Below are 14,291 nucleotides of genomic sequence, written 5' to 3'. Positions count from 1 at the left end.
CCCACATCGCACCATTTTCGAATACTGATTGGTCTCATGACTGTCCACCAGTATATTTACGTGATGATCCGTTCACTTCATACAAACCAGTATAGTAGTATGCAGCTGTGCAGCATTTTATTGTAGCTGTGTGAATTCATTGTATAGTAATTATATCCTAGCTAAAGGGGGTCATGCTGCATGGGTTCCCTGTGAAATTTGGGGGGGAAGTTGCAATTTGCTAGCTAGTTTTACTTTAAAATTTAGTATCAATTTTAAATTTTACGGCATTTTCAAACCTTTGAATCGCAAAAATTCTCCAGCTCCTAGGGGTTGCACCCCCAGTCCCCCCTTGAACTTCTAATTGCTAGCTATAACTAAATGAACCATACAGCAAGTTTCATGCTGTGTCCCCTGTATGTCAGGTCTACAATTATACATAGTATAGAAAGTCTGAAGAACAACAGATAGACTTGAGCATATTTATATAGCTAGCTAGCAGTGAAATATCACTAAAATTGCATATCTGAGTGTCTAATTTTCAAAAATTTCCTGTGGGGGCATGCCCTAGACCCCCTAGAATGCTCGTGCTTCGCACTTCGCAGAGTGCATTGTGCAACAGCTCCTCTCTCATTGGCACATGTATACAGTAGCAATTTCAACATTATAGCCAATGGCCTGACCAACTCAATTTTCCCTCCTCCGGCCCTGCAACCCATCGATCTACCCAACACAGCTCTTAAATGTAGCATGTTAGATGATCCTTCTAGGTAGTACTAAGCACAATCAGATCATCAAGGTAAGCATTAGCAAACTGGTTCATCTCCCTGATGATATCATTCTCTGAAATGTTGCCACAGAGCCCAAACGGCATCATCCTGAATTGGTAGAGTCCCTCGGTAGTAATGAATGCTGTCTTGTGCCAGTCCTCCTCTGCAACAGGAACCTGCCAGTACTATTTGGCAAATCCAAGTGGTATTAGCTTGACCCACCTGATCCAAGATATCATCATCCCTTGGCATCAGGTATGCATCCTCTGCATTCAACTTCCTGTAATCTACACACAGCCGGATAATATCATCCCTCTTCCTGATAATCACCATTGGAGAAGCCCATTCACTATTAGATAGTTTGATTACACTTTCCTCCAACATTATTTCTATTTCCCTCACTACTGCATCTCTGTACACATGTGGCATATGGTATGACCTCTACTGTACTGACAGTCTTTTGATTGATGTTAACATGAAAATCTTGTGGCAGTAGCCAGTAGCGAATTCCGGGCTTGGTGAATTCAGTCTAAAGTGAGCTGTTTGAAGTGAAGAGTTACACCGGAAGGTTACAGACTTAAGTGGAATATATGTGGGACCAAAATTACTGCCTGTGAGAAGGCACATTTTGGCTGGATGAAAAGTTACTGAGGCGGAATGCCAGAAGTTTGTTCTGTACACACGACATTAAACCACTCAAGCCATAATTGTTTTGGTGTGGGAGCTGTTACAATAAATGTAGAATGTGTGCATGGCTCTACTAAAAAATGCCAGGTCACATGATATAGCTACTAGGGAGTAACTGCAAAGGTATGAAAGTATAGCCATCACAATCACTTTTAATGAATTCAGTTGTGTCATCTTACTTGAACTATGCTTTACCAGTGTGGGATTCTGCTTGCTTCAATTCCATGACAACGGTTACAATATCAGGTTGTTCATTACAAAACCAGGTTGTTTGTTGTTGCTCACACAAATATGACCATGTCACATTTTGGAATGTTATACTCATTATAGTGGTGAAAGTTTCCAATTTCCTAATCTTATTGTTTGTTCGGTACCATCCCATCAGGGAAATTTCACTTTTCCTTCCAATTCTGCTTGGCAACCAGATAAATTATCACACCAGAACTGCAGTACATTTTGCTAATTCTACAGTATCCAATCATCATGCAAAACTTTTCAATAGAGAGCCACTCACCTGTGGAATTCTTTACTGGCTGACATTTTTAAAAAAGCTTCCTGGTTTTCAGAGCTATGTAAAGTCATTTTTTATTACAGTAGGACCTCAATTATCTGAATCTCAGCTATCCGAACCCTCGATTATCCGAAGAGTATAAGTGACTGTTCTATTAGAGTATTTCATCAATAGGTGAACGTTCTATTAGAATAACTGTATCTTCTATTAGAGTAGTTGAACAGAACTCTGATATAAATGAATGGGCTTCATTTATCTGAACAAATTCAACACTTTTATGATTTAACTGGCACACTGGTGTTCAGATAATGGAGGTCCTACTGTATTAACATATTAATTAAACATTGCCATTATAATTATGTGGTATATAGTGTTGTTTTTGAGATAAATGCCATTGAAATAGATATATTGAGTATAAATTATGTGCTATGAAACAATTTTATGTACATTTTAATTGCTTCCATAAACAGTGTTCACTTAGTCATGGAGAGTAAGGATATCTTTGTTTTGTTTTTGTAACATGAAGCAAATGTGAGTTGTGTGTTTGTGTACATTGCAGTTTGCTCAGCGAGTCACATAGTGCTTTCTGTCTCTATGTTATATGCATGTTTTTTTCTTCTTTTTTGTCAGTCACTACAGAAAATACAGATGATTACCGTTACAGACATGGGGAAGCCACTATGCACTACTGCGAATTGACACATTGTGCTGTCAACAAAAGTGAATGGGCACAAAGGAGGACACAGATAAGTCCATGAAGCATACATTGTATGTACTGCGGTATGCCAAAAGGCATCAGTACAGCTGAAGCGACATCTAAAAGTGAAAAAACTTAAACCTGTAGCCTTATAGCAGTTGTTAAGTTCTGTTTGTTTGAAGGCATCAGGCAGTTACTGAAGAAAATTCTGTTGAATATAATTTTAATTAAATTCCATACACACTTGCATGTTGAAAGCATTCACTGAAAGCACTTTTGAGCTTGATTATTTCCCCCAGCCAATACTGCCAAGACACCATGAAGGCATTGTAAGGCTGTATTTGGAGTGATATTTTTGGCCAAAAAAGCCCAATTCTTCATGATCCCTAATATACAGTTTCTATCGTACTGTATGATATATTAGTTATACCATTCCTGATATTACTTATGCAAGTAAGTAAATGTTTGTTTATGTATAGGACCATTAGATGAGTGATGCTATTCTTGCAGGATGATTGGTTCAGAATTGATACAACTTACTTTGGTAAGACTTTTAAAGTTAGTAGTGAATTTCACTACTAATTTTTGCCACAATACTCACTATTTTAAGTAGCACTACTGTCTTACCTCACTACCGTCAGTGACACACTACATTTAGTAGTGAACTTTACTAGTATATTTTTATCGTGTAGGTGTGTAGAGTCTCTAATTTACTTGCACATGTGCTAACTCTGTAGGTCATGCATGATAATCACTGGTGCACAAGGATAGCTACTATGTGCAGTGTTTAAGAAGACATGCAGATAAAAGAGTCACAAGATGGGACAAAATTGTTTATGACCATCATCAAGAGTGCTTATGTAACTCAATATACTGAAGATTATCATAGGATACTGAATGTATAGCTGTATGCCTAGTGTCAAATACAACACAACTGCGTACATTACATTACACAGATGGCATTACATTTGTGCAAGTGGTTCATGTGATCATGTAGTATCTAAAGTAGAGAATAGTCATTGGTATGATATTTACTAGATGAATAAAAAATTGAAAAAATTTTAAGAGGGAGAATAGAGATTGCTGAAAAATGCCACGAAAGAAGAAGGGATCACTGGGATGGTAATGTAAACCACAAATCCCTATTTTGACTCATTTCAAAATGACAGAGCATGTAACTAAAGATTTATGACAGAGAGTCAAAATAGGGATTTGTGGTTTACATTACCATCCCAGCAATCCCTTCTTGTTTCATGGCTTTTTTCAGCGATTCCTATTCTCCCTCTTAAAATTTCAATTTTTTATTCATCTAGTTTATGTACTTTTTATTAATCCAGTGATGGATTATGGATTTCTTTGATTGATAATGAAGACTGTGGTGAATACACTAATTTTGCATTCTGCATAGTAATGCTGTCAACGTTTCAGTACACACATGAAACTGATCAAATTGCAATGTGCATAGACTGAGAGTCATACGTTACTGATGCCTTTAAAATAGCTGTCAAATTCAATGTAAGGATTGTTGTTATACACTTGACTGCTTTATTAGAGTATTTACGTGACTGCTCTATTAGAGTATTTTAATCTTGATAACCCGCCCATGTACAATAATCACATAGCAAAGAAACCACCTTACAACAAAGTCTTCAGCACAGATTATGCATCCTGGCCTATACTGAGCATAATAAAGATTCTATTAGCCACAAGCACCGCACACCAAAAAACCTAACTCTTAAGTTCTATCTTGTGTGGCTTCTCATGTGTAATGGGTTTTGCCAAGAAGAATCGGCCAGGTTTGGGCTGTTTCCATCCAAAAAACGAAATTAAAAATAGGCCATGGACACGCACAATGATCCATTCAGCAAGCCTTGCTACTTTTTATCCTGTAACTTTATTTCTATACTACCGTATAGAGGGAAACTTTGGTGGGGGAAAGCTTTGGCGAATTTAGCGATTTGCTACAAATTCACCAAAGTTTAACCCATCAATTATTCGTAGTGCCTGAGATTAGCATCTTCATAGCTACAGATTGAGCTTGAATTTGCCAAAGTTTATTTCGCCAAGTGCGGATTAGCTTGCTATTCGCCAAAGCTTACCCCCTCCAAAGTTTCCCTCTATACGGTACTTCTCAGAACTGCTACCAACAGTGTATTATACCGAAGACATCGGTCGATAATTGATTGCTTACGCTACTAAGATGATGCTTGAAGTGGTAATCATGGAGAATGAGTTTGTAAGATGTGTACACTTGAGAGCTACATTTACAAAGGAGCAAAGAACATTTTTGCTCATTCTGTGCTGTGTAACAGTTCAGTTTTTACCTACCCTACTTGTACTTTTGCTTACTAATTAACCATGTGCTTTAACTTTGTATATTGAAAACTTGTTGTTTCTGCTGTATTTTAATTTACATAATGTAATTAAAATCTTTATTATGCAAGTGCACTGTAATTGCACCCAAATATGGAAATTATGTATAGCTATATTTTTAGATTCCTTGGTACCATGGCTAAGACCCTATAGAGGAATTCACCTAATATCGGACGGGTTCACCTCGGATACGCGATTATACAGAGATGCATTACAGTATTTCAATACTTTATACATCCTCACCTAGGTCAAGGTTGCACAAGTTCGCACACCAAATATCAGCCTTCCCGGATTCCTCGTCTCGTCACAGCAGCCTTCCAAAGAATTATCCGATCAATACGTATAATCGGAAAATAAGTCGATTCACGAACACCCACTGTCCACAAATTAGACTTACATCCAATCAACAGTTTTATATTTGTAAGTTATAGAGTAACTTATTTACTTTCTAAATATCCACAGTTTATCTAATCAAATCCTTTTAATCACAAATTACAAATCAAATAAAATGAGACGTCACTGGAGTAATGATCACACCATGAAGTTAAGTACACGGTGTTTGTTAAAGTATACGGTACACATTTCCCGTAAACGTATCTCAAACTACATATACTTAGATCCCAGTGCGTGGGAGTGTCAAAGCACTGCACTGTGTTATAACTACCATACAGCTAGACAGAGCGGCGCTGCTACTGTACGATATATCAGTGATAACTAACTTATCACCCTGTAGCGGAGCCACTCAGTCTCGTTTGTGACATCATAATAACCGTGAATGGTATTGTTTACCAATGGATAAAAAGCCAAATAAGGAAATATTGATACAAAACACACCAGTACAGCACTTAAACCTGCTAAATCTTACAAGAAAACTGTTAATCCTTTACACAGTAACACTACGAGTTACCAATACGATAGTTTAACAAATGTCAGGAACATTCTGTGCTGATTTTCGCTCCAGTAATCAGTCCCAACATTCACTATGGTGAAGAACTAACTTCTTTCGATCACCTCTAGCTTCATTGTTCTATCTCGGACTACGGTAGCCACTTGTTGGTCTTTTTTTTCTCTTGCACGTCACACGACACCACCATACCAACTTCTGATGAAGGTGAACCGTACCTGGAACTACTGCTACGTAACATCGCCCTTCGCTACAGTTTATAAGCAGTATGCAGGGTCTCTGTTGTAGCTAATCTCCACACAATTTGGAAGAAATCTTGAACACAGTGACAGAAACTCAAACTGGAACTTGATTTACTATCCGTAAACTTCTGCGCACTGGGATATAAAATAGTTATATCCGGTATACTAACCATGTGAATTTACAGTTAACACAAAAGAATACAAAGACTAGCTAATAAACTACCACACTAATTACAATAAACTACACTACTTACAAGCTACACCTACTTATCTACATTATAAAACCTAAACTTGGATGATATCATTGTTATAACACTCGTCCTCGGCTCAACCTCGGACTCATGTAATAACAATGATACCACCCTCGTAACGGGATATAACTATAACTTAATCAAGTTTCCATATACTTAAATATATGGTGTGATTATTATTCCAGTGATGTCTCATTTTATTTGATTTGTAATTTGTGATTAAAAAGATTCGATTAAATAAACTAGGGATATTTAGAAAGTAGATGAGTTACCCTACCACATCAAGATGTAAAACTTTTGATTGGATGTAAGTCTAAACTGTAGACAGTGGATGTCTGGGAATCAAATTCTTTCCGATTATACGTATTAATTGGAAAAGAGTTTGCAGGGCAGACAAAGTCCCATAGCCTTGAACTATCTAAAGACATATAAGTTGTTCAAAAATTCCTGTTGTAGCTCAAGTAATCGCGTCTGATTTTGGAGCCCGTCCGATAATAAGTGAGTTACTCTACGGCTATGGATACCAGAATGCATGACCATCCATGTTTGGTAGGATCAGTAAACCCTGAGGTGCCGATAGTTGATGCTGAGAAATGTACAGGAACCAATAATACATACGCGGTGACGATAAACGATTGTTTACATTACCTCCCTTACGCCCAACGGAAACAATGTAAATGATGTCATGCAAATTGAAAGCCTGAAGATTCAATATAAAATGTGACCAGATTTTACAAAACCGATCCAAATCGCACATCAGGCAAAATCAAACTAACATCTCCAGTGGATAGCTACTAGTGTTGTAATTGTTAACAATAACAATATCAAAAACCAGTTTTTGTAAGGGATAAAATTTATTGTTAACAATAACAAAACTAGAACTAAAAGATTTTTTATAGACAGCAACAATTAATAACAATAACAATAATGGTCACAGAGTTTTTGTAACATTAAGGATTTGCTTTGACAATTAGCTGGTTAAAGTCACTTCCCCTGGTAGTATTTATGATTATAGGATATATCTATGAAAAGCATGCAATTAACTAACCAGGTGGAGTTAGCTACCATGTATTCTGTGAAGGTGTAAACAACACAACAAGCAGATGTACTATGGGATGGGTCAGCCAAGGCATAAATAACTTGCTACCAACCACCTATTTCACTTGTAAATTAAGCTCTAAAACTAGTTGACTTTGAATGATAGCAATGAGTGATCTAGCAGTAACTGGAAGACCTAAAACAAGTCCAGTGTGGGATTATTTCAGCTAATATGATGAAAGTGCTAAAAAGAGCAAATGTGAGGTTATAACAAATGTAGTAACTAAGACTAAGTGTGGGAAAACCTTCTCAGGAAAATTTAACACAAACCTAAAGTTGCATTTGAAGTCATCACATAGAGAAGCCTATGATGAAGTAATTAAGAAGAAAAGCAAAACAAAGAGAAAGAAAATGAAAAGAAGTCATGTACTAGAGCTAATGCTGCCTGTAATTTTTCAATGGAAAGTAATCAACCACAAATCACTACTTTTCTTAAGAGGCCCAAGCTGTATCACAATGAAGATCCTAAATGCAAGGCTATCACAAAAAAGTTATCTATATTTTTAGCAGCATCTAGTGCCCCTATTAGCTTGGTTGAGGATCCAACTTTCTCTTCACTAATCACAGAATTAGACAGTAGGTACTCTATTCCATCTAGGTATATGATGTCAAAGAAGATAGATGAAGTGCTTATAGATTTAAAAGGCAATATTTTGTCCCACATGTTGCAAGCTAGAAAAGTAAATTTTTGTACTGACATATGGAGCAAGAAGGGAATGACAGCTTCTTTTATTGGTGTCACTGCTCATTTCTTTGCCAGTCACAAGCGTCACAATGTCACTTTAGCAGTGAAACGCATGCCAAGCCCTCATACAGGAGAGGAGGAAGTATTAAAGATTGTTTTGCAAATCTTCAAAGATTGGAACATTCCTGATCACAAGATTGGAAGCATAATAACTGATAATGGGAGCAACATGGTGAAGGCTTTCAAAATTCTACAGCTACAACAAAAAGAAAATATGCAAAATGAAGGTGATGATGAGGAAGATTTTGAATTGTGTGATACAGATAACGTAGATGTATTGGACACTGGCAGCTTAGATGATTCTTTACCTGATCAGGAAAAAACCATCGAAGAATCACATCAACAAGACATGTATGAACAAGAAAGAGAGTTCGATGAAAACGAATTTGAACATGAAATAGCATTTGTTGGATATAGGAGGCTTAGTTGCTTTGCCCATTCATTACAACTGGTTGTCAGTAAATTTGATGAGTGTAGTGTATTTAGACACACCATTAAAAAAGCCAAGAATATAGTAAGCAAATTTAGCAAATCAACAAAAGCAACTGAAAAACTGATTGCAAATGCTGGCTTAAAACTACTAGGAGATTGCCCAACTAGGAGATTTCCCAACTAGGTGGAGCTCTACATATCTACTGATTAATCGATTTTTAACAGTCAAGGCTTCTGTTATACAAGTTCTTGATGAGCACAGCTGGGATGGTTTGCAGAACAGCGAATGGAGAGTTCTAGAAAATATTCAAGAATTGCTGCAACCCTTTGCAGAATACACAACTCTGTGTAGTGGGGAAGAATATACCACTATATCATCAGTTGTATCTATTGTAGTAGAATTACAGTATCACTTGGAAGAGATGTCTACAAAGCCTGGAATGGCTACCATATCAAAAAGGTTGAACAATGAGCTGAAAAGCCGTTTTGATAAATATGTGAATCCCTCTGTAGCTGGATTTGATGTGTATTACTTAGTTGCAACATTTCTGGATCCAAAATACACGCTAATTTTGAATGATCAACAGACCACAGTGGTAAAGGCACATCTTATAGTTGCATTGAAAACTGAAATATCAGAATTTACTGACACCACCCTTGAGTCAGGAAGCACAGAAACTGTGTCTGTGGTAGCAAATAGTGATGAACAACCTCCTCTAAAGAAATTTCGTCACTTATCCAGTATCATAAGCCAAAGATTATGAGAAACACACCAGGTTGACAAAGGTATAGCTGCAACTACTGCTGAAAGTGAAATTGAGAGATTTTATGAATTGCGGTTCAACATACCAACGCCCAGTAAAAAAGATGCTCTTACATTTTGGTTAGAGTTGGAAACTACATTACCAAATCTTTTTTGCTTAGCAGTAGACTTAATGGTAGTACCTGCATCTAGTGCTCCAATAGAACGCACCTTTGCTATAGCAGGATACTGCTGTATTGGTAGACGCAATCGTTTAACCAACACTAATTTAGAGAGAGAAGTCCTGATTAAGGCTAATGATCAGTACATTTAATACATGTATACGTATAGAATATGTAATTTACCTTTGAATGTAACAATAACAAATATTAACAATAACAAATATTAAAAATAACTAAATTGTACCCGCTGGCTTCACTGTTAACAATTAATAACTAAAACTAAAAGTATTTTGTGAAGCTCTACAATAACAACAAAACTTAGAACACATTACTATTACAACACTAATAGCTACACTATCGTACTACTAGTTTTTACCCTCAGTACTACCCAAACTACACGAGGCTGGTTTTAACAGACGTCTTTTCTGGGTGGTGTGGAGTGCTCAAATGGCGGTTTCAGGCCTTGTGAAGGACCTGGCTTGGCAAGTATCACTGGTTTACTGGTGGACAACCTTATAATGTTGGCCAGACGTTTTCTCCGTTGATTTTGCTACATATCAGCCACTAAGGAGCCAGCACAGCCCTGTAATCTCGTGTCTGGACTCTAATCGTGGTCTGCCTCCATTTTGAGGTCTATTTCTTTCCCTCCCCGCCACCCCCCACCCCTTTGTGAGCACTCGTGATACTACTTCGCTCGTCCAACTGCTCAGATTTTCTTTCTTATTTGGCAGGAAACTCTACAAGCAGCTACAAGTACTGGAAGTGGCCTGAAAGGTAACAGATTGATGCATCTTTTGTGTAAATTTCACACACATGCTTGCTATCCTTAGAGAGTTATGCTGGCTTCAATTCTTTAAAACCGTTTATCTCGAAACTTCTAATGTGCGATTTGGATCATTTTTCCAAAATCCAGTCACACAGATATGATGAAAGACAGTGGAGTAAAAAGTTTGAATATCAACAAAGGGTGCGAAGTGGACTTAAGTTCTCTACGCTGTCACACCCTACACCAAGTGATTCGCAGGGAACATGGAGATGTAAACATATACACCATGCACAAAATTGCAAACGTCACTGAGAGCAACTAAGCAGGGCACCACAATCAGTGATCCATAAAAATAGATACGCCCATGCATATACGCGGTCTTGGGGGCGTCATGCAGTCGCCCCCTGAACAACCGCACTACACTTACTGGCTGCCCATGCAGTGATAAACAAGTTTTGTCATTAGCTAAGTATATAAATTTTTCTGGCTGCCAGCACAGGTTGTTAGCAGACCATCAATACACTTGTATCTCGACTAATTATAACAATAGCTAATAAAGTAGCTAAACAAATAAATAGCACATAGACCGCTCCCTTGTCGATTCCCTCGCGCTTTCGTTGTAATCAGCCAAGAAATTGGAAATTTGAAGACAAAACACTTGTACAGCTAGCTCTCTACGATATGCAGATCAGTTCGCTACGTAGCTATATTGAATAGCAGGCTATAGCTGTATATAGCTAGCAAGGTAGCTAGCTAGTCTACACGTGATGTTTTTGATTTGGACCACTTGCTCATAATCTACCACTTGCTCATAAAATCCTGCACATCCATGTATGGCTTAGTAGTTGTGCCTTTTTCATACGGTTTACTTACATAGCATATCGTACTACAGTATATAGTAACTTTACTAACCTGATGCATTGCCAGCACTCGCGGAGGGACCAGTACTATAGTAGTTAGGATCAGCTTATATCAGTACGTCAGTATTAATATCGAGTCAGTTTAGATTTTCTAGCGAATCAACAACACGGGTAGCTACAGACTGTCTAAATGCAATAATATGGGTGTTTCTGTTACCTATATATATATATATATGTACCACTCTGCGTGGGCAATTCAAAGGCACCGCCAGTGCCATAATTTGTATATTGCACTGCTGCAGACCGCAGCGAGTGCATTATAACTTATAACGCACTGGTTGCGGTTTTGTAGACCACAACGAGTGCATTATAAGTTATAATGCACCGACCGCAGTGCAATATACAGATATTGCACTGGCTGCGGTTTTGTGCAGCATAGCACAAGTGCCGGTGGCGAAGACCACTACGACACCTCACCTGATAGGTGGAAAGACACTTCACAGATCACTCGAATTCTTTTATAGCCTGACATGTAAAGGTCGATTGTTTTTTTGTTGTTTTTGTTGTTTTTTTTTATTTAATTTTTTTTTTTTTTTCTTAACCCGGGCTTGATGGACTGCCCTTGCCTACCACCCCCAGCACATAAATGGCCTGTGCTGGACAAACCGGGACTTTCTTAGTCCACGGCAAACTGAGACTCTGCCCGAATCAGCTCCACAATTGGGGGAGTCTTAACATAGTGACCGATGGATGAGCGGGCTCCGCGGATGCATTGTATGGAGGACCGCAAGAGAGAAAAAGATAGACAGCACCTTAACCACCCCATGACAACAGAGTAATCATCGCCCCACTTGTTTGAAAGTTGATGAGCCAAGCGTTGATAAAAAACAGAAGCCTCATGAGCCAGACCACCAGAGGCAGACATTACCAGGGGGGTAAAAGAGGCATGCTCCTCCTCACGAATTCTCTGAGCATACGCACGTTTCTTAATGTTCTCGTGCCTCCGATAACAGGAGGCCAGTGATGAGGACGCATTAGAAGCAGCCAGAGGGTTGAACACCCCCACATCCACAAAACATCTTTCACTTCTTCCACCCCAAAAACCATTCATGGCGATGTCAAGACGGGCACCATCTTGGATATTGGCAGAAGCAGGGTAGTCCTGCTGTGAAACCGGCTGGAGCTCTGGTTCAACAGCTACCTGAGAGCATACTTCAGTCAACAGGGTAGCAGTTAGATCTCTGATCTCATTGTAAAGGTCGATTGTGGGCCATAACGTCACCAATACGTATAATGTTTACAAGCAGCCAATGGCGATCGAAAAAGCCAACACGGGTGGCCACAACTCTAGTCTACATATATATAAACGTACTTATACACCTTACTAGTCTGGTGCCATCTTAGCCCAGATTAAACTGTAGTCCACTTCGACAATGACTCAATAAAACAAATATATTCTAAATAATACTAACCTTTACGTTCGATTGTGGTAACCAGTTTTGTCATGCCACCAGATTTGTGTTTAGCCAGTGTGAATGGTAAGAATTAGACTAGTATCGTTTAGTAGTTGGGTTTTGTTTACTTAAAACGTCTATTTAGCTACTTTTTTTCGCTCGAGGGAATCACTATGGCAATTAGTCTGGCGCTTAGTCTATATGGCGATTGAGTGATCACGCTGGCATGTTGAGCACTACATAATGAGAGTCGAACAGCGAATGCAGGTTAGTGATATAATTTATCCCATAGCGTACTAGCTTTCAATATCTCAGGTGGCTGCAGTACTGCAGGGTGAACGTCATCGCAACGTCTGGCTTGGTTACCCACAATCGATGTTAGAAACCTGGCCTTTATAAGTGTTACAGCTGTCTTGTGAGACTGTCCCCACCTATTAGGTGAGTGGTACATAACAGTTATAATATAGCTATGCACGCATAAACGTGCTTTCGCACAGTTATTCTGCAGCCTTGAAGTAGCTATATGCGCATGTGGTTTGAGGTTTTAGTGCTGCTTTTTATAAAGGAAACTTCTTTTCAGCATTTAGCCAAGAATTCAATTGATGTGCGTTGCTTTCTTAAACAAATGTCTTTGCCAGATCCAGCAGTGCAGACTGAAATTCATTACCCGTAATGTTTATGTGGTGTATTGACATAATTATAGTCTTGCATATAGTCTAGTACCGGGGTTTTCAAATCCGTTGTCCTATGTATTTTGGCGCATGCGCTTAGCAGTGCGAAAGAAATGGCAGATTCAAGTGAGATCAGGTAACTGTGTGTGCCCTATTATGATGGATGATTGTAAATTTGGTAAAACTATTACTCACTGTGTTGTTGTGACTCCTTTATCACCAGTGAATGGCCCTTCGGTTAGTAGGTTTTTAGCGCATGCGCAATTATAATAGGACAACGGACTTGAAAACCCCGGTACAGAAAATTGCATTGTCTTTGCAACTACCGGCCATGCGCGGTTTGAGCATGCGCGTGTTTTGAATAATAAAATGCGTACAATACAGGGTTTTGGTATTTGCTAACTAGTGATGATCCTACCATTCCTGGTATACTTGCCGTAAAGGTGTGTATAATTCCGGTTATGCAATGATTTAACTGACGCGGAATTGAACGGCTTCGATACCTGCGTACTGCTATACCCGGTATTGCGCGCGTTTTATTATTCAAAACACGCGCATGCTCAAACCGCGCATGGCCGGTTGTTGCAAAGACAATGCAATTTTCTGTAATTTCCTGTAGTTGCACGCATGCGGTACTAGGTTGTTGTAGAGTGTTGTCGCGACGTGTTGTAGTAGGCCATTATTTCTTTTGTACGTGATTGTACAATTGTGTAACATTACACAAAATCTATTTGTTATCAACATAACAACTGGCGACAAGGACTTGAGTAAAACACTACGAGGTCTATTGGACACATTGAAGCGTTCAATCCTGAGAACGAATGAATCTCCGCGTACTTGGAACGAGTGAAACTGTTCTTCGTAGCAAATGGAGTAAAAGAAGACAAACAGGTGGCAACACTTCTCAGTCTCGGTGATTGGTGGGAA

The 14,291-nt window shown here is 38.7% G+C and overlaps 1 protein-coding gene and 1 long non-coding RNA gene across 2 annotated transcripts in view; one reads left to right on the top strand and one right to left on the bottom strand.

The window, feature by feature from the left end:
• LOC136243502 (uncharacterized) overlaps positions 1–11,451 on the bottom strand; it is a 31,163-nt gene extending 19,712 nt beyond the window's left edge. Inside the window, exon 1 of the mRNA XM_066035006.1 lies at positions 11,292–11,451. Within this exon, the coding sequence (XP_065891078.1) occupies positions 11,292–11,300 (9 nt within the window). The 5' untranslated portion in view covers positions 11,301–11,451. The remainder of the gene's footprint in view (positions 1–11,291) is intronic.
• Positions 11,452–11,525: 74 nt separating this feature from the next.
• LOC136243503 (uncharacterized) lies at positions 11,526–12,954 on the top strand. Its single transcript, XR_010694883.1, has 3 exons — positions 11,526–11,777; positions 12,498–12,777; positions 12,839–12,954. It is a non-coding gene; the product is annotated as an uncharacterized lncRNA (long non-coding RNA).
• The last annotated feature ends 1,337 nt before the right edge of the window (positions 12,955–14,291 follow it).

This window comes from Dysidea avara, chromosome 13 (genome assembly GCF_963678975.1).
Source record: "Dysidea avara chromosome 13, odDysAvar1.4, whole genome shotgun sequence".
Lineage (NCBI taxonomy): Eukaryota > Metazoa > Porifera > Demospongiae > Dictyoceratida > Dysideidae > Dysidea > Dysidea avara.
Note: the sequence above shows the minus strand (reverse complement) of the source record. Positions and strands in the feature narration are given on the sequence as shown.